Source organism: Ips typographus, linkage group LG9, assembly GCF_016097725.1.
Source record: "Ips typographus isolate SLU linkage group LG9, UJ_Ityp_2.0, whole genome shotgun sequence".
Lineage (NCBI taxonomy): Eukaryota > Metazoa > Arthropoda > Insecta > Coleoptera > Curculionidae > Ips > Ips typographus.
In genome coordinates, this window is record NC_138430.1 from 4007480 (window position 1) to 4035465 (window position 27986).

General features: G+C 35.4%; 3 protein-coding genes across 3 annotated transcripts in view; all 3 read right to left on the bottom strand.

Moving 5' to 3' along the window:
- Positions 1–3857, bottom strand: part of 5-HT2B (5-hydroxytryptamine receptor 2B) — a 66448-nt gene extending 62591 nt beyond the window's left edge. Inside the window, exons 1-2 of the mRNA XM_081986142.1 lie at positions 3743–3857; positions 3273–3689 (exon numbers count right to left, since the gene is read on the bottom strand). The gene's annotated coding sequence lies outside the window, so the exon portion shown is untranslated. The remainder of the gene's footprint in view (positions 1–3272; positions 3690–3742) is intronic.
- Positions 3858–4549: 692 nt separating this feature from the next.
- On the bottom strand, positions 4550–15862 carry LOC145733644 (structural maintenance of chromosomes protein 3-like). Its single transcript, XM_081986563.1, has 15 exons — positions 15813–15862; positions 15645–15759; positions 15447–15586; positions 14034–14204; positions 13686–13979; positions 12682–13136; positions 12398–12631; positions 11504–11655; positions 11200–11453; positions 10863–11013; positions 10564–10806; positions 10177–10511; positions 8326–8813; positions 8066–8274; positions 4550–5156 (listed from the first exon to the last, which is right to left on the bottom strand). Exons 1-15 carry the CDS (start codon positions 15825–15827, stop codon positions 4780–4782), a joined length of 3633 nt encoding a protein of 1210 aa, XP_081842689.1. The 5' UTR covers positions 15828–15862; the 3' UTR covers positions 4550–4779.
- A 3745-nt stretch (positions 15863–19607) lies between these two features.
- Positions 19608–20503, bottom strand: LOC145733522 (uncharacterized). The gene is made up of 3 exons (XM_081986383.1): positions 20296–20503; positions 20086–20211; positions 19608–20029 (listed from the first exon to the last, which is right to left on the bottom strand). The coding sequence occupies exons 1-3, from the start codon at positions 20351–20353 to the stop codon at positions 19776–19778; spliced, it is 438 nt and encodes a 145-aa protein (XP_081842509.1). The 5' UTR covers positions 20354–20503; the 3' UTR covers positions 19608–19775.
- Between the last annotated feature and the right edge of the window lie 7483 nt (positions 20504–27986).

Here is a 27986-nt window from a genome sequence, read left to right on the forward strand (position 1 = left end):
CAATGGAATAATTGTTCAAAGGAATCGTTCTAAAAAAATGCAGAATTTTTTTTGTTAGTTTCACATTTAACAAGCAAACTTTTAGTTCTGGCCAAACAGTAAAAACTAATATTTCATAGTGAGTGTTGAGCAAAAAAGTTGAATAGAAAATTCTAAGGATATCTTATTAGGATGAGTAGTAAACACAAAGGAAGAGCAACATAATAAGGCAAACAGGTCTTATATTTTAATGTTAGAGCCTCTATAAAATAGGTGAAATGCGTTTATGAGTAGAATTTTGACAATTGTGACGTTTTTAACTGTCAAAAACCTGTTCATAAACGTATAAAACGGGTTAATGTCGAATCCATTCCTTAATAAAACACATTGTGCCCGAGTTTACCGCATAAATTTATACGTGTAAATCCCAAACTAAACCCATAGAAAGCATCTGATGATGAGATCAACTTCAATATGTAAATTCTCGCTAATAGCAAACTAATTCAAACTTTGCTTGTGGTTGGAAAAACAGGAAGTAACGGTTGGGCTTCATTTACATTTTGGCGACTTTGGCGTTTTCTGCCAAGGGCAATCCAAGCTACAATCCAATCTTGGTGTTTAACTTGATGTGACTTGAAAGGAAACTTTCCTCAGAATGGATTTCGAATAATGGGGGTATATTGAGTAAGTGGGTGATAATTTGAATACAAACAGGGAAAATAAATGAACTTTCTTGACAAGTTTATACCAATTAAAATCTTGGAATGAACTAAACTTTGATCCGTCAGATATTTTGTAGGTGCTTCTGAATAGTGTATTTGATTTTTGACAACCGATTTATGGTTGGTTGAAAAATAATTGATTCAGGATACGGTTTTAGGAGGAAGAGCATCGTAAACAGGCCCATAAACGGAATAGGATCAGTAATAAATTGAACGTAAAAGAAATGTTGGGAAACCAAGTTATAACCCTTGTCATTGTTCTGCTGTTATTGTTTTTTTTTAGATGATAGCCTGGCTAAATCTTTTATTGTATTGAAAATTGAATTTTTACTTGAAATTGCTAAATTGTAATACTTGAGGTCTTTTAACCCTTTTAGTGCAATATTTGTTGCAATACCAAAACTAGAAGTAGTTTAAAGCACTCGTCCTGTAGAGAAACAGAATTTCTGGTTTATTATAGTTTTAAAAAGTAAATACCAGCAATTAGCTCAAGTGTACTACTTGGAGAAACCCAGTTTGGTCTTAATTAAGCGGTCGTTTACTTAATTTCCTCAGGAATGTTAGAAACTTCTATTAGCGCTAACTTGTAACTCCTTTGTGGAACACAGACCTATTATAGACGAGAGCAGTAAAAACGTAAAAACAAAATTTTGTTTATTAACAAAACCAAAAAAAAATCAATCGATAATTTATGTAAACACTCTAAATTAGATATTTCACTTTCTTTAGACAAATTATGACAAAGAATAGAATAGAGAAATAATAAGAAAGAATGAAGTTAGGTAAGTCAAAAACTTTTGAAACAAATCAACCGTTTCGATTGCCATTCGGCGATTTCAACCAGCTACGCAATAACCATCGTTTATTTACAAATCTGGGTTATAAATTATGAACTTTTGATCATTTTTATAACCCGGTCAAGTTCAGGCATATTAACCACAAATCCGTGTAGATGTTTATTAATATAAGTACAAGCGATTTAATCATTTCTGTTTTGAAGAACAGTTTACTATTTCGCTTGTCAATCAAACTTGGTCTGATTTATCAAACCTTTTAGTTTATAGTAAGAACGAGTAAACATTACTTCCGTTCAAATTCGTTATTAATAATATTTTTCGTTAGAAATATTTTTTATATACCGTGTTATAAAAAATACATGTTACTAAGAAAGTAGAAAATGCAGATATAAGGTAAAAGTCTTGTAGACGTATGATGTTACTATAGTTTTTAAATTTAGCGTTAAAATTTTGAAATTTGTTTTGTTTAATGTAACATTTTTTTTAAATTTGATTAGTTTTAGAGCAGGTGACAAAAGTTTAGTGTGACGATTGGATCCCGAAAACGGTAAGAGCTACAGAGTTGGTTAGATAGCAATATTACGCAATTTGGAGTCTTAAAATTTCGATTATTTCTGGAGATATCCGAAAATAAAAAAATTGGAAAAACCAGTTTCCTTCTGTTCTGGGCTTAAAAAAAACAAAATTGGGAGGTTACTTCACTTTACTTAAGAAAAATATCTTTAGCAATGGTGCATTATAAAAAAGTTTACTACCCTGTACATTCTTACAATTAACATCTTGTAGTCATTAAAGTTATGAACCAATTTTAGACCCTGTATAAGTACCAAATTGTAAAACTGTTTTTTTTTAACCAATTAGAATAAAATATGCTAAAAATAGATATTGGCTGAAACAACCACTTTTTGACCTAAGACGTTTGACATGGGGCGGTAAAATAAAAATTCATAGAAAAAGGTTATTTAAAAGGTCACATAATTTTTCATTACTGAACTAAAACAATTTCAAAGTGTAAAATAAAAAAAATGTTTTAAATCAAATTGTGCCCTCTAGCGATAGAGTTCGAAAGTTTGATCAGCGGCTTCTGCTGGCCAAATTAGTAGAGTGACTCTATTAACGATAACTTTCTAGAATATAATACCTGGTAACCTAACCTAACCTTATCTGCTCACCCTGTAGATTAAAAAGAATATTTTAGTAAACATCAAGGACTTGGCAAATGATTGATTGAAGTAAACTTGTCAGGGTGTGCTTTCGAAGTGTTACAGGGCTTTATGTAAAAGAAACAACCTCTGAGAACTCTTCTTCACTTTAGATGGAATAATATATTTTTGATTTTGCAATTATTGTACTTTTGCAAATTTTAATTGAATTTCGGTAAAAACTGATAAATGAAGGTAACCTTAAATTTGTTATTTTTGTATTGGTCAGTAAACCTTTATTGTTAGTTAAATGTCCAATGAAATTAATTAGTGGTTTAGCATTATTTTCATTATGAGCAAATGTAAAAATTAATTAATTGAGGACTACTAAAGTTACAAAAATAAACAGAAAAAATTTTTGACTGCCGTAATGGAGAATAATCCTTAAACTACATAGACTTCTCTAAAAAAAGCATTAGCAGCAAACAAGTTAACGATAAAGTGATATAGTTGGCAAGATATCAAGTTGGTTCTTGTCTAGCATGCTATTGTTGTAGTTTCCTCGAAACGGAAACAGTCAGAATTAAATTATACCTTCTTTTGTGTTTTTTACAATGACTTAAGTTACTTACCACACAAGAACGGTTTTACTACAAATTTTTAACGGTATTTGAGACACTACATCACCAACCATACACACACAATTATTGTAAAAAAAAACAGGTCGTACAGACGAATCGTACGATAACACAAAAAAAAAGTCAAGAATAAACTCACGTAAACACCTGTGGAACCGAAACGCACGCTTCTCCGGGATCTTGTGAATGAGCGTCGCGACGCCACGAGCGACGTCATGTGTGCCACTGGAGCTGGAGCAATTCGTGGCGTCCTTCTTGAATAAGTTTTTCAAGAGGGTTACGCGCAGCCGTTTTAATAACCACCAACGCTCTTGCTCTTTGGTTGAGTAAGGTTATTTCCTGGAACCATGCGCTCTTTCAGAAAATTTCTGTATGAGTTGGATTCATTCTACAAGAAAATGTTGGTTGAACCTAAAAAGAACTTTTTTGATTTGATATTTTTTTATGACGAATAATAAATTTACTTTTAGTACGCCCATGCCTTGAAGGTTTTATCTTTGGTATTTCTGCAGTGATTACAGATAGTACCGTGAATGATATTGTACCGAGTGGTCCACTTTTAAGTTGACATGCATTATGTCATTTTGCTGAAAAATACAGTCCTTCAAATTAGTTTAAAAAAACGAATTTTTGTCATAACCATTGGAGCAGTTTTGATCAAATTTGAAACAAGCTCTTTAAAATTAATAATCATTATGTGAAGTTAATGACGTTTGTAAAAATTCTCCAGTGGCGTACATACAGGAAGATGGTTTTCAGTTGTCCACCTTATTGGTCATTGAGTATTTTTCAAAAATGATGATGAAAATTCTGATTTGAAACTTTGTTTACGAGATAATTGCGATCAAAAGATCAAAACTAACCCAACCCAACTTAAAAATACTTGATAAATATTTCCATACCAGTGCAGAGTTGAAAAACTATGTCATTTCCAACATCATCTTTCCAAGTCATAAGTTGGGGTTTCTTTCGGGATCAGGAAACTTGCTAGAAGTTGAGCTTGGTTCACAATGTGGCACAAGGCAGTCCGGCTTTTCCATAATATCACACACAATCTTAGCAATGTGCAATTCGGAGTATTCGGAATATTCAAATTTTAAATTCAACATTGATAGTGACACCACATTTGCTATTGAGAAAGAAATGACTTCCTCCGGCGGTGGATTCTAACGAAATAGCTTTTGATCAAATGTCAAATTTCGTATCTTCCTGGCCTCCCATTTGAGATGGAGATCTAAATTTAGTATGTTACTATAAAAAAAATTCAACAGTTAATAAGAACAATTAAGTTTATTTGATTAAAGCTTTGGTTTGGTTATAGAATATTAATGGTAATATCTACCTGGAAAAACTGTTTAACAGTTCTCAACATATTTTTTTTCCTTAACAAAAGTAATAATTTTATAATTATCAATACAAAAAAAAACAAAAACATTTGCCATACGCTAAATAAATAAATAAATAGGAAAGTTGTATCCAGTAGTTGATCAACAAGAAAATTTTAACCGTGAGTGGGATCAAGCTCGACGAATTCTCTGGCAAACTCCCGAGTCACGGACTCAAAGTGACTCGCCATATTTTGGAACTTGACCGCGAAACACTTGTGCGCATGCACGAGCAACTCAGGACGAAACGTGGTGATAATAAACTGTGCGCTGGACGACAACTCGTGGATCACGTTGGCCAACGTTTCACGACGTTCCTTGTCCAAAGCGCAATCGATTTCGTCGAATAAGTAGAAAGGGACGAGATTGCATTTTTGAATTGCGAATATTAGCGCCAGCGCCACCATCGTCTTTTGACCGGCCGATAATTGGTTTATCTCTTTTATTTCGACTTCGACGCCTTCTTTGATGAACGTGATACGTACTCCCATACCTAGAAAAAATGAAACCAAACACTATAATGACGTAACAAGTTTGAAAGTTCCAACGGCTTTGACGGTTGTTGGGTTTAGTAACAAGCGCGCAATTGCCATTTTTGTAGACTGCTGAAATGTTATTACCCAAGCCCTCACATTTAATTGTATGTATTTTCAGTGTCTTTTCAAATGTGTTTTTTAATAATTTTTGAGATTTATCCACAAAAATGGCTATTTTAAGAAGAGTTGTTCGATTTTGCTCTGACATCGTGGATGCAATATTTCAGAGGTATAAAATTATGACAAATGTTATACTTTATGGTTTTACTTTCCACTTAACATATGTTATGAGATATGCTTATCTATCTTATTATACGATATGTTAAAAGATCCTCATAGAGCAAGCATTCCTCTAAAAACATATATTAAAGTAAAAAGTACACGTCAATAAGTAATAAGTTTTTAGTTGTAAGGGCGAATTCCAAAACTCACCGGTTAAACCGCTAATCTACCAATTCCTTTCAATTATCATTGAGTACCAGAAATGGAGCGTTTCTAAATTGATCGGTAGAATAAGCGGTATTCTATCGGTAGTAAACCGGAATCACCGGGGTTCACTCCCGGTTTTTCGGTGGATATGACATTTGCCGTCATCCCTAATTTAACATTTAAATAATTAATAATTTCGGTTCCTGTTTGATCAAAATGGGTTTTTAAGGAATGGAAATAATATTGTCCTGCAAAACATCTATAGTATGTACAGGGTGGGCAAATAAGCGAGGTAAGCGGCTATACCTCCGAAACTAATGATCGTAGAGAGTTACGGTAAAAAAATTTATAGGATAAGTAGGCAAGGGAAAATGCTGGAAATTATTTTCAAGTTTCCAAGATGGCTACCAGAGGGCGTTTGCGCCATCTTGAATTACATAAAGTTACGTTTCTTGTGATTTTCCCCAATGAATGTAACAAAAAAGTATTTGCGTTTTAATGTCAACTTAAAGTCGAACATTTTTTGAAAAAAACATTTTTCTCTATCTTTCGAAATAAAGTGGTGGGGGGTATTTGAATGTTGTTTTAAATAAATGCCTGTAACTTCGAAACGTCTTTAATACATTTGGATAAATTTGGTATCATTGAAAAGAGCATTTCTTGGGCTTTTAGGTTTCTTCTGATAATGACAGTTGTGACCTAAACGGCCGCCGATAGAGGGCGTTATTTGATATTATAACCAAAATAATGGATTTTCTCAAAAAATTTAAATGCAATGATATGACTTTTTGTAGACTAGAAAATAGACAAATGACAAAAAAAGAAAAAAAAAAGAAAAAAAAAAGAAAAAAAAAATATTAAGATGCGGTTTGCGCAGGCTTATTCGTTAGTCATTTGTCTATGTTCTAGTCTACAAAAAGTCATATCATTGCATTTAAATTTTTTGAGAAAATCCATTATTTTGGTTATAATATCAAATAACGCCCTCTATCGGCGGCCGTTTAGGTCACAACTGTCATTATCAGAAGAAACCTAAAAGCCCAAGAAATGCTCTTTTCAATGATACCAAATTTATCCAAATGTATTAAAGACGTTTCGAAGTTACAGGCATTTATTTAAAACAACAATCAAATACCCCCCACCACTTTATTTCGAAAGATAGAGAAAAATGTTTTTTTCAAAAAATGTTCGACTTTAAGTTAACATTAAAACGCAAATACTTTTTTGTTACATTCATTGGGGAAAATCACAAGAAACGTAACTTTATGTAATTCAAGATGGCGCAAACGCCCTCTGGTAGCCATCTTGGAAACTTGAAAATAATTTCCAGCATTTTCCCTTGCCTACTTATCCTATAAATTTTTTTACCGTAACTCTCTACGATCATTAGTTTCGGAGGTACAGCCGCTTACCTCGCTTATTTGCCCACCCTGTACATACTCACTTGATTTAAAAAAAGTATAAGTTGATGTTAGGTTTTAACAAATGAAATACATAGAAGACACTGAAGAAAATGTAAGTACTTTATTAAATCAACACAGCACAGGAAGTTGGAAAGCATTTATAAATCCACCAAAAAAAATATTAGATATTTTTAAAAGAAGATGGTGTTTAATTGAAACTGTTACTAACACTGATGTGAGTTATGCAAGTATGAATTTAAATGTAGAAATAAATATTAATAAAAAATCATTGTTACTGAATTTACTAATTATTGTATTGAACTGAACAACAATGTCCAAACACTAAAATTATCAGAAAACCAACAATATTCACGGAGTCACAATGGCCGCATTCGTAAGAACATATCGATTAGCAAATTTTCTTATGAATGCACTGAAATACATCGATTACTGATCGAAAAAGCAATTCTTAAACGTCCTTTTGCTCATCGGATTCAAAATCCGATTTTTCGATTGATAATCGATTTGTTCTTATGAATCCGGTCAATACATTTTAAATTTTGGAATTTTGAATCAGGCTGATATTGACAGATGATATATCGATGACAGTCAAAGGAACCAAAATGTTTAATTACCGTAAAAAAATTATTAAATTAGGTTTAACCGGAATTTCTATTCGTCCACCGGTGCAACTAACCGGTAAAATTATCGGTTACTTTTGAAATTTGCCCTAAGTACTTACTTTTGTCAAACTTCTTAATAACGTAGACTACTTAATAAGTAGATCAAATTTGTATCCAATTTGCGTCCCTTAAATAATTGCGTGTAAGAAAGAGAGTTCAATAGCCCGCAACTTACAAAACGAATGCAGTTAGAAAACGTCAAACTCACGATAACACAGTGAATACATTTCTCTCAAGTGACTAAGCCAAAGACTTGGAAGAAGTTTGACATTTTAAGTTTTTTGTACGAAACTGGCATTTAGAACATACTGTATACAAAATTAATCCTGGTGATTACTCTTATAAACTTACCGGTAAACACGTCCACGTTCGTATCTTGCGGAGTGATATCACGACCTTCGTCACTCTCAATGGTATATAGAACCAACTTAGCATTCCAATTTGGCTCTAACTTTTTGTAGACCTCGGTAAAATATTTGCAAACTTGTTTGAAAGTCGTGTGAATCGCTTCGACTTTCCGATGGTCCAATACATCAATCAAACGTGCTATCCCCTCTTTCCTATAAACTTTCTGCTACCCAAAAGTGTACTAGAATCAGTAGAACACTTACCCCTTCTCTACTTTTTCCAACGACTTTTTAAGTTTATCCATCTCGTCGGACAAACTCACAAACTGGTCCACAGCTTTCATGTTAATGGGAATCAACTTCTTCAACTCTGCGTTAATTTCATCAAGTTGTTTAAAAAGCACATTGATGGGCATTTTAATGTATTTATGGTATAAATCTTGCGGTGGCAATGCGCCCATTTGCTTGATTTTTTCCGCGCTCTTCTCGATTTCCTCTTCGAGTAAGTACTGCTTCAAGGCGTACTTCTCTAAATTTTTTGACTTTTCATTAATTTGCTCCTGACACTCTTTTTTGTTTCGGTTGCATTTTTCCAGCACGGATTGTTCGTGTTTCAAGTCATTTTCCATCTCTTTCAGTTTGGTTTCGATGATGCTGAGTTCCTTGTTAACTTTTTCGATTTTTTGATCGATTTCCTCCACTTTGGTTTTGCAGTTGTTTAATTTCCGAATACGGTCCTCCTCAGAAATTTCCTATTGGAATATTTAAAACATTGCGTTAAGTGGGTCTTTATATAACTTATAGTTTACGATTTTTAATGATTATGCGACTTTTGCAATAACAAAATTCGGTGTTACTTATATTTAAAAACGATTAGTTTTTATCAAGAAAAGAATAAATAAAAAGTAAAAAAACAAAGAAGAAGGACTTTTGGTAATATTTTTAACTGCGGCAACCTAACATATTGCCTGAAAATGTGATATTAGTGGTTTTATGAGCCAATTTCTTTATTTTTTATTTCTTATATATTGATATAAAATAATAGTTATTGAAAATAGGCAACATCAAATTTTGTTGCAAAATTGGTAAATCTGCATGTTTTTAGTTAAATTTACGATAGTTTTTGATATTCTAGCCAAGACTTTTGGTATCGGACAATTTTTTTCTGTCTAATACAGATTTTTCTACGCCCGTATGACCAGGTCGGGTCAGAAAATAAAAATTTTAGGTCATCTTTAAACAATCTAGAAATAATGCTTAAAATTCGTAAAAAATTGACCTAATTTGATAGGTTATAAGTTAGGGAACCCAATCAAAATTTTTAGTTGGCTTCCTTTGAGGTCTCCTGACCACCCTACAACTTCATCGTGACAAAAACATGGAAAATTTCTTCCCCCGGTTAAATTTAAGCAAAATTTTGTTAAAAACTGAAAAAAATCGATTTTCCTGAGCTTATACCAATTTTTTCGAAACCTCCCAAAAAACACTACCCAAATTTTGTTACGTAGTGAAATCAGTGTTATTAAAAATGTTCCTCAATTTTTACCCAAAATGCTCAGTGCGTCTAACCTATTTCCAGTGACACTGACAAAATGTTTGACACCAGCAGGGGTTCACAAAATGTTACTCTAAAAATCTTTTTCCACTACCCTAGTCTTGCTTAATTAAACCATTGAGGTATAAACAAGACTACGTTACTCTCCCATGGAGCTCTAAAATAAAGCCTTGAAAACCATCAAGCTATAGAACGTAAATCAACCAAACTTTCTATACTAAAATTCTCATCAATTTTGACCATCGAAGTATAAATGGCCTTAGACTGCATTACTCTACTATAGAGCTCTAAAATTAAACCTTAAAAACCATCAAGCTATAAAGCAATTTATGCTTTACAACAAAATTGCATAAGGTGGTTATTCATGCAAAAACAAATTTCCAGGACGGTTGTTCCTTTTCAACTAAACCTTATTACCAACCTACAATTGTGAATTTATAGCCAGAAAATCACACAAAAAAATCGTGTCAATTAGCAGTCAGTTGTCAAAGAATGAAAAACATAAATATATAGTAATAAAAAAGACAATTAAAAGAGCGTTACAAACCATAAACACATACCTGTAAGTTGTTCCACAAATAATTTCGTCTTCGAATTAAATTATTACTCAGCAAGTTGTCCAATTTATTTTTTTCGGTTTCGAACTTCATCCTAGCATTAGACGCGTCCTTGTTTTCCTTTTGCAGCTTTTGAATGTCGTCATTCAGCGAATCCACTTGTTGCTGATCAGCCTCTGACAGAGACGAAGACAAGTCTTGGTGCAGTTCCGACTCCAAACTTTCCTTCGTTGTTTGCATGGATTCCAGGCTCAACTTGCATTGCGACAACGATCGCTCTTTAGATACTTGGAGTTTTTCAATGTTGGATAGTTCCTCTTGCATTAAGCGCAACCCAACTGAAAAACCACGATGATTACACAATGTTTGGAAGAAATGTGATTTAACCACCTTTCACGTTGTCGTAAATGTCTTTAGCTTTATTGTTTTTAATCTCAATTTTTTGCAGATCGGTTACGATAGCATTGCTGTTTGCTTCGGTTTGAGCAAGTTGCTTTTCTAATGATTGTAGCTCTCTTTCGCATTGTTGAATCTGCGAAATGGTTTCGGTGCGGTTTTTCTGCGTCTGTAATCGAGACCTAGACGGGTTGAAAAAGCCGCCTGTTAAGGCACCTTTGGATGATACTTGATCGCCTAAAATTTTTGGTTTTTTAACTGTTAAATGGTTGATAGTGATGGTGCAATCCTACCGTCCAAAGTGACGCAGTCTAGACGGAAATTCCTAGCCGTCTCAGTGGCCACTTCCCAATTTCTGCATACTAAAATTTTTCCGAACAAATACTTGAAGATCTTATCGTATTTTTGATCGTAGGTTAGTTTTGACACCATGGGAACTGCATCCTACATTAATTGAGTTAAAATACTATTTTATTTTTTAATATACTATACAGGGTGTCTCTGCAATGACTGTGCAACGCTTAATCACTAATTCCTTGGCCAAAAATAAGGTGATCTTTGCACGGCGCCAAAGTTTTCAAATTAATATCAATTTATATATTATAGTAAAATTAATCCAATAAAACTTACCGGACTAGGAGGATAATGCTGTTCGTGGACATCCAACCGATTCAAAGCCATAAAATTGACCACACCGGGCAATTTTTGCCTATTCAATTCTTTCAAAATCATTGTAGCGACCTGGTCATTTTCAACCACTTGATAAAACAACCTATTGCCGGCAGTAACGTCAACGGCAATGTACATATTTTTTTCGCATTCAAAATTTTCGATCACCGAGCCGTAACACCCTTTAACTATTTCGGCATCTTTGCCACCTCGAGCTGAAAATTACCGTACAGTTTAAAGGCACCAAAAATGAAGTAAAACGAACCTAAAAAAGTGTCTAACACTTTCCTCAGGCTATCCAGACCGTCCCAAATGGCTTTGCCTACCAAAAATTTCAGTTGCTCATCTGTTTTCCTCAAATCCGATTTCAATGAAGAAAGATTTATTTGGACGGTGCTTTCTTTACGCCACAACTCGCTAAAACAGTTTTAGCGTGAGTAATTTAGTAACAGTTGTCGCAAAACGTAACATTTCTTTGTATGTCTCTAATTAGAAATTTCTATTACCAATGTCCCCAACAGCAAAATCAACATAAGTCACATTATAAACCACCTAGAATTCTCATTTTTTGTGGAGTGTTAGACTATGCAGGAGCAGCAGGTAAAAAATCAGGTCACTTATGAAGGCTTCTGGCAGTTCTAGTACAATCTTGGTAAGTTTCGACAATTTTAAAATATTTGCAGAAAGTTTAAGACATTTAAATGAGTTTTCTGAAAATTTTAGAATATTTCGGGAATGTTTAGGACACTTCTAGAGGCTTCGGGCAATTTTAGAATATTCTTGGAAAGTTCAGACCACTTATAGAATTTCTGGCTAATTTTAAAATATTCTTGGAAAGTTTAACACATATAGGAGCTTCTTACAATTTCAGAATATTCTTGGAAGGTTTTGGACACTTAATAGAAGCTTGTAGTAATTTTAGAATATTCTTAGAAAGTTTAGGACATTTAATAGAAGCTTGTGGTGAAAAATTGTGTTCGCTAACGACAAATTGGACATAAATGACATTCTACATGCTGTAGAACATTGCATTTTAGTGGACTAGTGGTTCAGACTGTGCAGAATGGGTAAGTGAAAACACATTGAAAATAATCACAATTTAAAAGGTTCAGAACCTTGATTTTTCTAAATGTCTGTAAAATTCCAAACATAAACTTACTTTTTAGTTGCTTGATGTTGGTCCTTGCTCTTTTTCAGTTCGTCACAGTGTTTGTTGTAATCGTCAATGTAATCCTTCTGCCGTTCCAGTTGCTGACCCTGCTCCTCCATTTTCTTCATCATATCTTCAATTTTCTGAGCGTCTCTCGTCTTTAAATCACCTTCCAGTTCATCCTTATAATCCTTCTTGTTCTTTATTTGTTTGTTGAGCGACTCGAGCTCGTTCTTAATCCACCTGCAAAATTGCGTTAGCTCCGCCCTGTTTGAAATCAGTAAAAATAAAACCTGTCCCGATCTTCTTTTGATTTGAACTGACTTCCACGTCCATGTTTGGCATATAGTTCGTTCCTTTTCTGCTCTTTTAAAGCTAGTTCTCTGGAGCACTCTTCTTCGCGTGCTTTCATCTCTTCGTACAACGGCTTAATCTTTTCTAGTTCTGCTTCTTTTTTTTTGATTTTTTCTGTTAGTCGGGCCAGCTCGTTTTCGGCCTGTTCTTTCGATTTCTTATCGCCTTGTAGCTCTTCGGACAAGTCTTTGATGTCAAAATCCAATTTGGTTTTTTGCTTGATCAGATGTTGATAGTCAATGCTAAGAATGTCCCGTTCCTCTTTCAGAAACCTCAGTTCCTTGTTTATTTCTTTGATTTTCTTGGTTAAGGTTTTAATGGTTTCTTGGGCGACATTCAATTTTTCTGCCAGTTTTTGTTGCTCTGAACCTGACTGGTCTCTTTGGCATTTCAACTGAAATTATATAAATGATTTCAAAATAACATGAAAACGGTTTTGTAACTTTTTTATTTCTGTAATTAAATTTACAAAAATGTAAAAACAAAATACTTGGTAATGTTTCGAAATTACAGTAACACATTAGAGATTAGAGACAACTATAAGTTTTATTTAGTCAATAATGTAATGTTTTTAGGAAACTCATTTTCAATTTCTGGTTAAGCCTAGTCTAGACGATACTTTTTCCACAATTTGCCTGCTCAATCTTAAAATGGAACAAAAATCATTTTTTTTTCGCATTTTTCTACTAGAATCTCGCATTCCTCTCACTATATTTTTTAGACTTAATACGCCAAAGACGTGGAGAACTAATATTATGAAATAAACAACCGTCTAGTAACATTGTACAGAATTGAAAAACGTGGTTGTAAGTTGGGATATTAAAACCGGTTTTCTAAAAATACTGAAAGACAGTTTTTAAATTGTTCTTAAGAACAAAAGCTCTCAGTTCTGAGACCCTTAACAAAATTACATGACTTAATAAAAAGATATAGTTCTACTTACATCAATTAATTTCTTTTTGTTCTCCGCCTTTAGCGTCTTCTGAATAACGTACTCGAGAGCGCGTCGAATTTGGTCATCCAACTGATACTGTTTCAGTTTCTCTTTCTCTTTTTCTAACCTCGATAATTGTTCCTCCTTTGTCCTGTAAGATTCCCTGATTTTTACAATTTTTTCTTCACTGTCCTTTAACAATTCCATGGATTTGAACTTGCGCTCGTCGTACATCTTGATTCCGGCCACTTCTCTTAACAATTTTAGACGATAAGTATCTGGCGCGGTAGCTAGTTGCATGATCTAAACATACAAATAGATTTAGTGCGTGTGATAAAAAAGTGGAAAATCTGGTACTTTGCCCTGTTTTACAATGTAGTAAGGGTTATCGCAGGAAAATCCAGCTTGTTCCAGCAAATTCACAATTTCGTTTCGGGAACTCTTTTTCTTATTTATGAAGTACTGGTCTGTTTTCGCCCCGATTTCGCGTCGCAAGGAGATTTCTTTCTCTCCCTCTCTATTCTTGATCTGCAAATAAAACAATAGGTATTGGCGTTTCAAGTTAAGAATGCAGCGCCAGTTGAACTAGAATCGGGCAACCCGTTCCTAACCTAACATTATAAATAATATGACACTGTCACTTCATATTTATGAAACCAGTGCTAAATTCCTAACCAAAATCAACGTAAACCAATGAATAAAAAAAATGTAAACATAGCAGGAAGGAGCAATAGCAATCAAAGAGGGGGACAGAAATAAGGGGGAGGCGGGGGGAGTAATATGGCGGCCGTCAACTTCCGGTTGGCACTATCAGATCTAAATTTAATCTTGTCCACTGTACAACTTAATTTAAATTTGCAAAACTCAACTGTTAAAGAACCACAAACAAACAAACTAACACTATACTACAACAAATACAAACAACAAATTTTTGCGGGTTTGAAACTCCAAACTTTCAATGACTGCGTCAATTCAACTGCGCAGTAGGCGAATGCGCAATCAACTTCCGTCCCCCTCGCTTAATGCACAAACGGGTTATAATTTGTATTATTGTTACCTCCTGATACTTGTTCTTTTTACTCATTGACGTAAACAAACGGAGAAATGACAGCTGGAATGCCCGAAACTGTTCTCCAAACTGATCACCAGAGAGAGAGAGTACCTCTTATCTTGAAACGCCATTTTTAATGCGGTTGGGATTGTCATTGGGCTTGATTTATTAGCTATGCACACTAACTGCCTTATACAGGGTGTGAAAGAAGTGCGTGCAAAAAAGTGAAATTAAAAGTTACATAATTTTTAAAGCAACTCCATCACCAATAAGACCATACAGGGTAGCTAGAGACAATCAAAGTGGGACAAGAACGTGTCCAAAAAAAGAAAAGTATTAAATTACAGTCACTTAACTAATAAATATCTACATTTTAAATTAAACTGTTAATTTTTTCGAAAAACATTCGGACACGTCAACGACTGCGTTTCTTTTGAATATAATTTTATGTATACCTACAAGGTGGCCCAAAAATAAGTTACGATCATGAACTTAAGATTTTCAAATGCAAGCACCTATTTTTTATTACATTTTGGAATTTTAAGTTTCATGTATCATGTCCAATATCTATCCACAATGGTTATCAAGATATTTAACATAATAAGAACCCTGAAATAGCATATTATATATTAGTGGATACCTCAGTATAGACTCCCAATGTCAAAATAATTTAACACAAAAAAATGAGCCGGATTAATTAACAAAATTCAAGTACTTACAAATATACGATCATCAGAATTGTCTAATATAATTTCTACATAAGCCTTAATCATTTTGGGTCCAAATCCTTCATGAAGCAGGTTCTGCCTTTGTTGAGCGTTAAGATGAGAGTACTCATCGCTTAACACAAACTGTATGGCTATAACAGTACAAAAAAAATCAGTATTAAGTACCATTTCAGCGGTTGAATCACTCACCATTAAAAAAGTTACTCTTGCCCGAGCCATTTCGTCCCACAACTGCATTGTGGCGTGTGTCGAAAGGCCCCACAACAGTCCGTTCGCGATAACTTTTAAATCCTTCAATGATAATCTGAAATATATTTGCTTACTAATGGCCAGCATGAATGGAATAAATTTAACTACCTGTTTAATGTGCATTATGATGAGTTGGGTGGTAGGTCTTTAAAACGTCAACTTCATATAACCATGAAGTTCCTGCTCAACAATAGAAACAAAATACATACATTAGCAATCAGTTTACAGTATTTTTGTGATAAGTTATGTATAGTATAAGAAAGGATATTCCACAAAGTACAGTAAAAAAAATATTCCTTTATTGTAAAAACCTAAGTAAGTATTGTTAAATAATGCAAATGCAAAACTTTATTAGTTCTGAACCACCTTTGCTGCTTAATAATTATTAACCCCCATTTGCAGCCATGGACTTTACCCAAACAAGTTGTGAGGTTCAGACTGTGACTTTTTTACCTGTATTGTCACAGTCTGAACCACACTTAATTTAAGCTTGTCTTGATATAGTGCAAATAGGTGTAAATATTATTGTTTCTGTCTTGTCTTTATATTAACTCTAGAATGTTGTTTTAAGAAGACATTTTTTAACATCCTCTTTTTGCTGCCTGGCATTACAGTAATTACTTTTCTCCATGACTGTACCAAATTGTCATTTTCTCACTCCAAGTGTCTTTTACAGGCGATTGATCAGATCAAATTGTGTTTCTGACAGTTCAAACTTTGACCCCGCACTTCTCGCTAACTGTACCAAATTTTATAGTGTTTTTTCAGGTTATCGGATCTAAATTTTCGATGATTATATCAAAAATGTGCTTAAAACAGTTATTTTCTTACTCCAAGTGAATTTTACTGTCGTTTAAACCCTGTTCAAATTTCAACTGATTTAAATATTTGTTGCATGTTGCATCAAAGCAGTTTTTGTTAAATAACTCAAAAACAAAAAACTACAGGAGACAAAAAAAAAAAAAAAAAAAAAGAAAAGTATAGTGTCACCCTGTAGGTACAGGGTGATTGATTGAATTTTGACCACCCCCTTAACTTACTTAATTTTGATTTTAGCAAAAAACGTTAAATACAAAACTAGTAATTATTTAGGTCTACTTTATTCTTAGATGAACAGTTAATATACAGGGTGTCCCAAATTTGAGTAACAAACCAAACTTATGTTTTTTTAAATGCAATGACCGACTTTTTAATCGTTTTTCGAATTCTACGTCAAATTCTAGGCCTAATTGATGTAAAATGTCTATATCGATATTCAACTGTTTCCGCAGCAGCGTCCTTGATTGATTGAATTCTGACCACCCCCTTAACTTCCTTATTTTTGATTTTAGTAAAAAAACTTGTTTTATTAATTTAGATGTAGATATTTAAGATTTAAGTCTACTTTATTCTTAGATAAGCAGTTATTATACAGGGTGTCCCAAATTTGAGTAACTAAATTAACCCTTAATCACATAGTCGAGTCAACATGGTTAAAGTCAAGGACGGTAAACAGTACAGGAGTGCTTAATCCCATAAGCGCAATCTTGCCGGTATCGGCTCGGGCCGGTGACGATTTTTACGTCACCATGGGTCTCTCGCGTTTGCGCGATTGTTTTGCGCGATGCGCGATTGCAGTCGATCATTCACGAACATGATCTCGTACATAGCATCTCGGGCGAATATTTAGCGTATTGTGCACCCGAAGGCCCACTGTGACGTCAGAATTCATTCGCCGCCGGGAAACAAAATCGGCCGATCGAGCAATCCTGTACTGTTTAATATCCTTGGGTTAAAGTAACAGATGCTGCTTTGGAAACAGTTGAATATCAATACAGACATTTTACATCAGTTAGGCCTAGAATTTGACGTAAAATTCAAATATCAGATAAAAAGTTAGTCATTGTATTTAAAAAAAACATAAGTTTGGTTCGTTACTCAAATTTGGGACACCCTGTATAATAACTGTTTCTCTAACAATAAAGTAGACATAAATATCTACTAGTTTTATATTTAACGTTTTTTGCTAAAATCAAAAATAAGGAAGTTAAGGAGGAGGTCAAAATTGAATCAATCAAGGACGCTGCTGTGGAAACAGTTGAATATCGATACAGACATTCTACATCAATTAGGCCTAGAATTTGACGTAAAATTCAAATAACGTATAAAAAGTTGGTCATTGTATTTAAAAAAACATAAGTTTGGTTTGTTACTCAAATTTGGGACACCCTGTATAATAACTGTTTATCTAACAATAAAGTAGACCTAAATATCTACTAGTTTTGTATTTAACGTTTTTTGCTAAAATCAAAATTATGGAAGTTAAGGGGGTGGTCAAAATTGAATCAATCACCCTGTACGTACGCAATTTTTAAGACAGAATTTCTTACTCTTTACCACTGGAAAAAAGAGCTCAAAACGGTTCTATTAAGTGGTTCAAACACCCTAAACTCCCAAAAATAACTGAATTACAGGATGTTCAAATTTCAAACCACAATTTCAACTGAATTGATAATTGGTTGCATCAATCCAGTTTTTTCTAAATAACTCAGAAATGATGAAAGTTACAAAAAATTTGTAACCCCCATTTTAAAACAGCAAAAATGTTTGTAAGGAACTCATTCATGCAAGTTTCACAGTCCGTCAGTGCAGCTACTATACAGGGAGTGCATAAAAAAAGTGTCACTAAATTTTACTTTACCTTACCAGTAAATAACCGATCACGGTAAACTTACGCCCATCATTACTGTTTGCTCAGTTTGCTGTAATTTGTTTTAGCTTTTAAGTGAAAAGCCGACATTTTCCCACAATGCACCTAAATTCACTGCCATTAATGGCGCGCGAATATAAATGCGGCCAATAAACACATTGGCACGTGGCACGTGGTATTCTACCACGCGCTGCCATTGGTCATTGGTTAAAATTTGCGGGAATTCACAATTGCATGACTGCTGCGCCATTTGTAAATTTGTACTATTATACTTTAAGTTAAGACTGTGACTTTTTTCAACTGTATTCTACACAGTCTGAACCACACTTAACTTAAGAAAAGAAAATTGAATTTGGCGTGATTTGAAACGAAATGACCCTCAAAATAGGTACAATGACTGCCCCAAATACCCCATTTTTTAAATTTTTTGACTTGGCAAAGTTTGCATCTACAGGCCTCAAATAATGATATGTTTAACTTGCTGCTGAAAATAAATCCACATTTACTGTGCAAAGAAGGAGAAATTCTTTAATTTGTTGTGTCTGTAATCTTATTTATTCTTAGGAAAAGTTTGAATCCAGGTTTGTTAAATTTGAGCAACATTAAACAACCAAATCCAGAAAGCTACGGTTTGTACCAAGAAACTGAACTTACCAATAGAACTCGTGTAGACTGCTCACAATAAAAGATTACACTAAATTGTAAGAATAATCGGAATTTAATTACTAAAACACAAATGAAATCACATCAAATTAGAAGAACGCCGTGCATAAAACACATCCACGAAAAATGCCGACAATACCGGTTGAGTTGAGTGGGAGAGAGAGTGGGGGTCAGCCGTTAAAAAGATTTGACAACCAATTTTTGAATTATGCTGGGATTTTCGCGCCCTTTACAAATACGGTTTTAACTATTTAATTAAAACAAACATAAATCCAGTAAACAATTAATAGTGCAGAACGACAGTTCCAATACATGAGTAAAACAACGTTAATACCTACAAAGTGAATTTGAGAGTTCCGGAAATATTTACAAAAAACGATATTATTTTTTCAAATTTAACACCTTGTATCTCGAAAAAAGGGCATTTAAGAGGGTTGTTTATAGAAACTTTCTCCTATTTTGCATGTTATCTTAGGATATTTTGTTCAGTAATTTTACACTTAATTCAGTTCACTATGGTGAATGGTTACTCTCTTTTAATGAAATAAGAATAAGCTGAGACAATGTATTACTAATCTTTCTAAATATAGTAGAATAAAAAAAAATCACAGTGAATAACAATTTTTTAAAGTAAATGTAAAATACTAGAATAAAGAAAAGACATACTAAACGCCCTAATTAATGAATAATTTAATTATCAATTCTATATGGCATTATTATTATATTCTGTATATCAACCCAGACATGCAAAACAAAAGCAATGAAGAAATGACTTTTAGAGAATTTCCATGACTGGGTTTATCTTGTCGTTTGTTGCAATTATCACCGGCACACGTGTAACACGTGCTGGGGATAATGGTCACACCTCGATGAAGATCTTTCTGGGTTTTAAAGTAACTGTCACATTCCTGACCATCCATTTGGGGAAAGCAAGACTGCATGTTGTTGTAGGTTTTTAGTTGTCCAGTTTTAACTAAAAATAAATGTACATACCTACTAAAAACCTCATCTTTTAAACATTTAACTTACTTTCATAGGTTGCAGCTAGGCAAACGCTATTTCCTGGACACTTTCTTACAGTGCCTATACCGCTACATCCATCTTCGTCCAGTTGTGAAGCTGATACATTGCATGAGTAACAATCCAAACAACTTCCTAAAGTTGGTATTGTTAAGCATAATTAATGAAGTAGATGATGTCCAGCTTAGAATTAAAACTCTGGAACAGCTCCATACATACCTGAATGAACTAATACCAGCATGATTATGAAACAAAAATTCATACCATGAAGATCCATTGGATAATTTCTAAATTTAATCCACGCCAACTGCAACAACTAGTGAAACGGCTTGAAATACACTAAAAACAAAACCTCCAAACTGGTTTTTATTAATAGAACGTTGTAATGCTAGATTTTGCATCAGTTTGTTGTGGATTCATACACCGAAAGAAGTACACAGGTTTCACCTTAGAACGGAACTTTATTTGCTAATTGGTGCAATAGCAGCCTGTTTTTAGGGTGGTAAAAGAACAAAACTTATATATATGTAAAACAACAGTTTCATGACTTGCTTATTATATTTTTGGTTGACGCATGACATCGTCTCTCATTTGTCAACTGTCAAAGGGGGGAACGTTCAGTTCATATACTGATGGGTTGTTACAGTCTCCCCCTTTGGCCCACGTAAAGCGTCCTCGCAACTGGGACAACACTACACTAAATTTTAGGCACAACACAAGCACTTCTTCTTCACTGGCTTGCGTTGGGCTCGTCCTTCGGTTGATGGCGGTGTCTGGTTGGTATCATCTTCGGATCGTGGTGATACGGGAACTTCATCACCAGTTTCACCTATTGGGTCTTCGTTCGGGTTCATGGATTCTGTCACAGTTCGGGCTTCAGTCTCGGCTTGTTGCTTGTCACGACCTGGAGGGCGTCCTCTCTTTCTTATTGGCAGCATTGGGACTATTCCTTCACTCGTCGGTTCCTTGTATCGTGTCAATGCAGAGACATGGTATTTTCCAACAGGTTGGTCTGGTTGATCCATGGGTGTCACGATATAAGTGGTAGGTGACACTATCTTGTGGATACGGTAAGGACCATCTCGTCTCGGAGCAAACTTTGAGGTAAACTGCTTACTAGCGTTTGATAAAATATGACTGTCTATCAAAACCTTTTCACCAACATTGAAAGCACTGTCTCGTCTGCCTTCATTCTTCAGGTTAGTTCGTCGATCCTGGTTCTTTTCATGTGACTCTCGGGCTTCTTGGAGAGCGGTTTGCATAGTCAAGAGGTAGGGGGTGACTTGTGGCACGAAATTGTCATTTTGTATGATTGCTCGTAAGTCACGGTGGACATCATCGGGTGAGCGTAGCTCTCGACCAAAGGTGAGATAAGCGGGGCTATATCCTGTCGATTCACACTTCGCTGTGTTCATAGCAAATCGGATTGATGGTATTTTCTCGTCCCAGACAGTGTGGTCAGTAGACGTCAGTATGGCTAGTTGGGACTTCATATCTCTGTTTTTGCGCTCGACCGGGTTTGATTCGGGATGATAAACCGGTGTTAGGCACTGCTTGAATCCTAATACGTGTGCGACTTGTTGCATAACAGCCGTCACAAACTGCACTCCATTATCGCTTATGACCTTACGGGGAACACCATATCGTAGTACGATTTCGTCGATTAAGCAACGGGCACATGCTTCAGCTGTCGCGGTCTTTAAAGGGAAGATCTCGGTCCATCTACTCGTAGTGTCCTCAATAATAAAAATCCATCGTTGTCCTGTTGGCGTCTCTGGAAGAGGACCAAACAAGTCGATTGCGATCACTTCAAATCTCTGTGATTGAATAGGAGTTTGAAGTAAACCTGCAGGTTTCAAATTAGTGGCCTTGAAGCGTTGACACTCAATGCATCGGCCAACATGTTCGGTTATGGCTTTTCTCATTCCAGGCCAATAGAATCTTCGGGCTATCCGCTGATAGGTTCTTTCTATTCCATAATGACCTGCAGTGGGTGTGTCATGATACTCGTGCAACACTTCGGGAATTCCAGAGGCAGCTATTACTAATTGGGGCTCCTCTTCGTCTATGTCGGGGTTATATCGGTATAGGACACCATTTGACATTAGGTAGCCTCGGTCTGCCCATTTCTTAAAGTCGATTCCATTAGGGGTGTCTTCTAATCCGACAATAATTTTCCTAGTGTCAGGGTCAGCCATTTGTTGTTCCCTTATATCTTTGGCAGACATAGTGGGTAGTTCTACACTAACTAAATTGGTGGTTGCTTCTGCCACTTCTCGAGGCGGTCTTGATAAGGTATCGGCAATGACATTTTTCTTGCCGCTGATGTAGTCAATCCGTAAATCTTGAGCTTGTAAGCTCAGTGCCCATCGGGCTAGGCGTCCGGTTGGGGTTTTCAAGGAGAGCAACCATTTTAATGGTTGGTGATCACTTTGAACATTGACAGTTGAGTTCTCAATGTAACCTCGGAATTTCTGGACGGACCATACCACAGCTAGAGCTTCGCGCTCGGTAGTGCTGTAGTTCTGCTCAGCTGGGGTAAGGAGTCTAGAAGCGTATTCAACGGGGCGCTCATCTTCACCCTCCCCCTGGAGTAAACATGCCCCCAATGCATAACTACTAGCATCGGTCCTAAGTGTGTAAGGAAGGCGTGGATCAGCTTGTCGGAGTATTGGAGCACTGCTTAGCAGTAACTTAAGCTTTTCAAAGGCCTTGACTTGCGGTGTTTTCCATTCCCATTTAGCATTCTTCTTGGTCAACGAGGTAAGGGGTTTGGCAACTTGCGCAAACCCTTCAATGAAGCGTCGAAACCATGAGCAGGTTTGTAGGAAACTGAGCAACTGCTTCACGTTCGTGGGTGCCGGCATGTCCATTATGGCGGCTACCTTCGCATTATCAGGGTGAATACCTTCTGGTGATAAAATATGTCCAAGGTACTTGACTGACTCAAGGCATAAATGACATTTAGCTCGGTTCAATTTCAATTTGAATAAGTTGAGTCTTGCGAATACTTGTCGTAGGTCACTGAGATGCTCTGAAAAACTAGACGATAAAACAATTAAATCGTCAAGGTAGACTAAGAGAGCTACATCAGTCAGTCCTGATTTGAAACGATCCATTAATCTTTGGAACGTAGAGGGGGCCGTCACAAGACCAAATGGCATCCTAGTATACCTGAAAGTCCCAAATGGTGTTACAAATCCAGTTTTGTCTCGGTCCGAGGGTCTGACACTAATTTGGTGGTAACCACTCTTAAGATCTAGCGTAGTCATATACTTTGTTTTCTTTGCATCATGCAGGAGATCATCAATACGGGGAAGTGGATATCGATCGGCTCTAGTGATTGCGTTCAGTCTCCTGTAATCTACAGTCAGTCGAATTCCTCCATCTTTCTTTGGTACTAGTACGACTGGCGCGGCGTATGGGGACTCGCACTCTTCTATGGTGCCATTTTCGAGTAGTATGTCCAGTTCTTTGCGCAGTTGTTGCTTCTTTTCAATTGATATGCGATATGGCGGTACAGCTATAGGGGTATCGTCTTGAAGTACAATCCTGTGCTCTGCGAATGGTGTAGGTTCATTACTAGGCTTAAAAAGAGTGGAAAATTCTTGTAGTAGATGATCAAGTTGCTGTCTTTCCTCAGGTCGAAGTTTCAAGGCTTCATCGCTGCGCAACGCATTGGAAAGGTCAACAGTGTTTACAACAACGTGGGCAACATCACCTTCTGTTGTAAATTGGTAAGCGACGTCACTACAGTCGGAGAAATGGAAGACATTGTTATTCAGGTCTAAAACAAGCTTCATAGTTCGAATAAAGTCAGCTCCTAGTAACGTGCGACTATTGATATGGTCAGGTATCGACAAAAGCTGTACATGGGCCGTCCTGCCATACAGGGTCACTGGAACATTAAAAATGAGGGCCTGGACTTTTCTTTTGGCTCCATCGGCGAGAACCATATCTAGGTCGTTGGCTTCAAGATAGGGAACGTGTTCTTCAATCAGGATTTGAGTAAGCTTACTTCCAGCTATATTGGTCGTAGCGCCTGTATCTAAGTATGCATAACCAGCATGTTTTAGTATAGCGATTGGTACTAATGGCCGTGAGCAGTTATCTTTCGTGAACGAGCTGCATAGAAACTCTGCTGAGGCAACAGACTCTTTTGAGACACCATTTCGATTGCTGTCCACTGAACATTTAGGGCAGTTGCTTCTTATAAAGCCTGGGGTGCCACATCCATAGCAAACAATGGTAGAGTTATTATATGGTGGTGCACTTGCTGTAGTTGCCGTCTTTGGGGTGGTTAACTTAGTGGTTGTCTGCTGGAGCTGTGTACTGGACGTCTCACTGCGTCTGTCTTGGTAATGTTTAAGTTTTCTGCACTCTTCTTTAAGGTGACCTGGATTCTTGCAATATGCACAACGTACAGGTTTTTCTTTTGCTGCAGAAGTGTGGTTATCTTCATATCGACTTACAGTTATGTCAAAAGTTTCCTCTGCTAGTCTTGCTTGAGTTAAAAGTTCTTCGAATGAGGCTACCTTGTCACGTGGCACTTTCTCCCTTACGCGCCTGTGTAGTAAACCATAAATCATGTCAATCTGCGTGGCTTCAGTCAAAGTACCCGTGGGTAACTGGGCAAGAATGGCACGTGCTTTACAAATGTAGACATCACACTTTGTTTTGCCATCTTGTTCTTGAGCAAAAAGGTCTCTATAGACCCGATAGGGTGGCTTTGTTGGGCCAAAAGTGGTTCTTAATAGCGCCAATGCTCTATTCCAATCTGTTAAACTTGACTTAACACCCTGGAACCAGGTTGCTGCAAATCCATCTAGAAGCATTGGTAAACCTCTAAGTGCATTCTCTTCTGAGATGTTGGTGCAATCCTTATAAACCTCAATAGCATCTATAAAAGCATTTACATCTGAATCCTTAGATCCATCAAATCTGCTATTACATTTTGAAAAATTTCCACTAGTCGAGGATACTACTGTTGTATTTGGTGGTATTGACAGTCGAGATAAAAGGGCTTCAAATTGGTCATCTGACAATGTAACACTCATATTGTCAGAATTACTTGATTGTACAGCTGCTACAAGTTCTTTAGAACGTAGAAAATAAGGACTTCTTTGGGAGTCAATGGTGCTAGTTCTAGTTATCACAAGCTTGAAGCAAAGTTGCTAACTAAAAGGTCAACTTACTGCGTTGAAAACGATGGTAAAACACTGGCTGGAGGCACAGAATTTAATGAAAAGATCCGATATGTAACACACATACGGGGCGATTTACAATACGTACTTGTAAAAGCCAAAAGAACTAGTTGAGTGATTGCGACCAAAATTGCAAAATGACCCGAACACGGTGCGAAAATTGGTGATACGAAGTGTTCCGACGTGGATGCACTTACGACTCAACGTATTTAGTTCAGAAAAGGTTCATTAAAGTCAGAATTCCACTAATAAAGTTCACAAATTCACTGGATAACCTCACTTTCGATGCCGACACTTGGGCGCCAATTGTAATGCTAGATTTTGCATCAGTTTGTTGTGGATTCATACACCGAAAGAAGTACACAGGTTTCACCTTAGAACGGAACTTTATTTGCTAATTGGTGCAATAGCAGCCTGTTTTTAGGGTGGTAAAAGAACAAAACTTATATATATGTAAAACAACAGTTTCATGACTTGCTTATTATATTTTTGGTTGACGCATGACATCGTCTCTCATTTGTCAACTGTCAAAGGGGGGAACGTTCAGTTCATATACTGATGGGTCGTTACAACGTTTATTTACTTGTCGTCAGTTGTAATTTTTTTATTATTAAGATGCCCACACATGTTTGATCTTTGAACGTAGTTTCAATGCTTGAAGAACAATCTGAAAATCAATCAATTGATGTTCTATACTAATAGAAATAAATGTAATATGTATAATAATAATAATGTTTATTTATTTCAGATGACATATTTATAATACATAAAATGCACTGAAAGTAATTAAAATTAAATTTATAGGATAGGGCTGATTGATTACTTATCTTAGGTACTATAATTATTTAAATAATCTGATCTAAGGCTCAATCACTACTTAGATCAGCTTCTAATTTGCAGTTTGCTATAATAATCCTCTACAACAATATGGCTCCATTTTAATTAACAATTTTAGCTCTTTTTGAATGATATTACATTGGTTTGATTTTTCAGTTGATTTTAATCAACTCTTAATTGCTCAATTTTTCTCCAATTTAAACTTCCTTATATCTCTTCAAATAACCGAGATCACCGTGGTGAGGCTCGTAAAACGGGCACATGGTATGTCCAAATTTTATTACAATTTTAAATTTAATTTCAATTGAGAAATTTGCAGTTGGGAGAAAACTAGTTTCAAAGTTAGCATTTGTAATTTACCGCTAAAATTTTTCCATTACTATTATTTTACCCATTACTAATTATTTTTTTAATTTACCAGGATCGATTTTTACTAGAAAATATGAATTTAATAAGGTAATTCAGATTGGTAACTGGCATCCCATGATATTCGCCACACTGTCGTGATATGGATATAAAAGAAAAACTGAGTTAACAATTAAACAGCCAATCTTCTTAAACAGTTAATTAACTAATAATTACAGTGTAAACCAACTACAACTTTATCATATTTCCTTTATTGTTTTGATGTTGGTTTTGCATACATTTCTTAATTCTAACGGACCATCAAACGATCAAACCATGTCAGAATACAGTAATTTTACCATAATCTTAACAACACAAAATTCTGTTCATCTTGAGTTATGCACTATTCTGAACTGACTAACTTTGAGACAATTTAGAGTTGTTAGTAAACTGCCTTTTCTTGAAAATCAGACACAAAGAGAATATAAAGCTGAACAATAGTTCTGTCATAAAACTGATTGATTCGTATTTTTTCCTCTTATTTGGTCAATTCAATCAAACTGAATTGATTCATCTTTTCCTCCCGTCTGCGTGATTTCATCTCTCATGTAAGAATTCATGTAGCAAAACTGTGTTTTAAGTAATGAATGAATAGTCAGGTTATTTGAATTCATTATTTAGGAATACAACAATCATATAAATCGTCACAACTACTGCCATCCTAAGAATAATACAAAAATTTCAGTATTTCTAGAACAAACCACTAAAAGCCTCATTTCATCAAATTCGTCTACCCAGTATTCAAGACTTTAAACACATCCTCACCGGAATAATGGAAAGCATTTCCTAATGGATGCATTAGGCAACTTGTGCGTGTTATCCTGAGATGGGTAATTCAGTCAGTAAAATGATTTATAGCGATTTTAATGTTGACAAGCATGGGCACTTTATGGACGTGTGTTGTATTAAAATTTAAATTATAAAAGCGTGTTAATTTTCTAGTTTGATGGAGTGAAACTAAGTTGTAAGTGACTTGAGGGTTTTCTCAGTTATTTTTGAATTAGCAGACATCAATAAATTAGTATATTACATAACATGTGTTGTAAGAAGCATTTTAACAATAAGATATAATTCCATGAGTGCTTTTCAACTAACTACTGGAAGCATTTCATTTCTAACTCGTGTGTGATAACACAATTAAGTTTTTGCAGTAATTCTACACATTTTTCATAAAAGAAAGTTGCCTCTAACTTTACTCGTTTCCCGTTGAGGGCGCCTCGGGTTACTTAGGCAAAATCTTAAATATCTTGAGAACGGATAAGTATTATTTAATGAATTAATAGCTCTTTAGAAAGGTATTTTTTTTGTTTTACCAGTTGGTTTGTTAAACCATTTCAGTTGCTATAGGGCGCTTTCTGAATATATGGCACTAAATGGTATATGGATGTCTTCAATCTAATTAATTCTAGTATTCACCATAAATGTATTGATTTTCTTCCAATATATATCAGTGACAAAAATCTT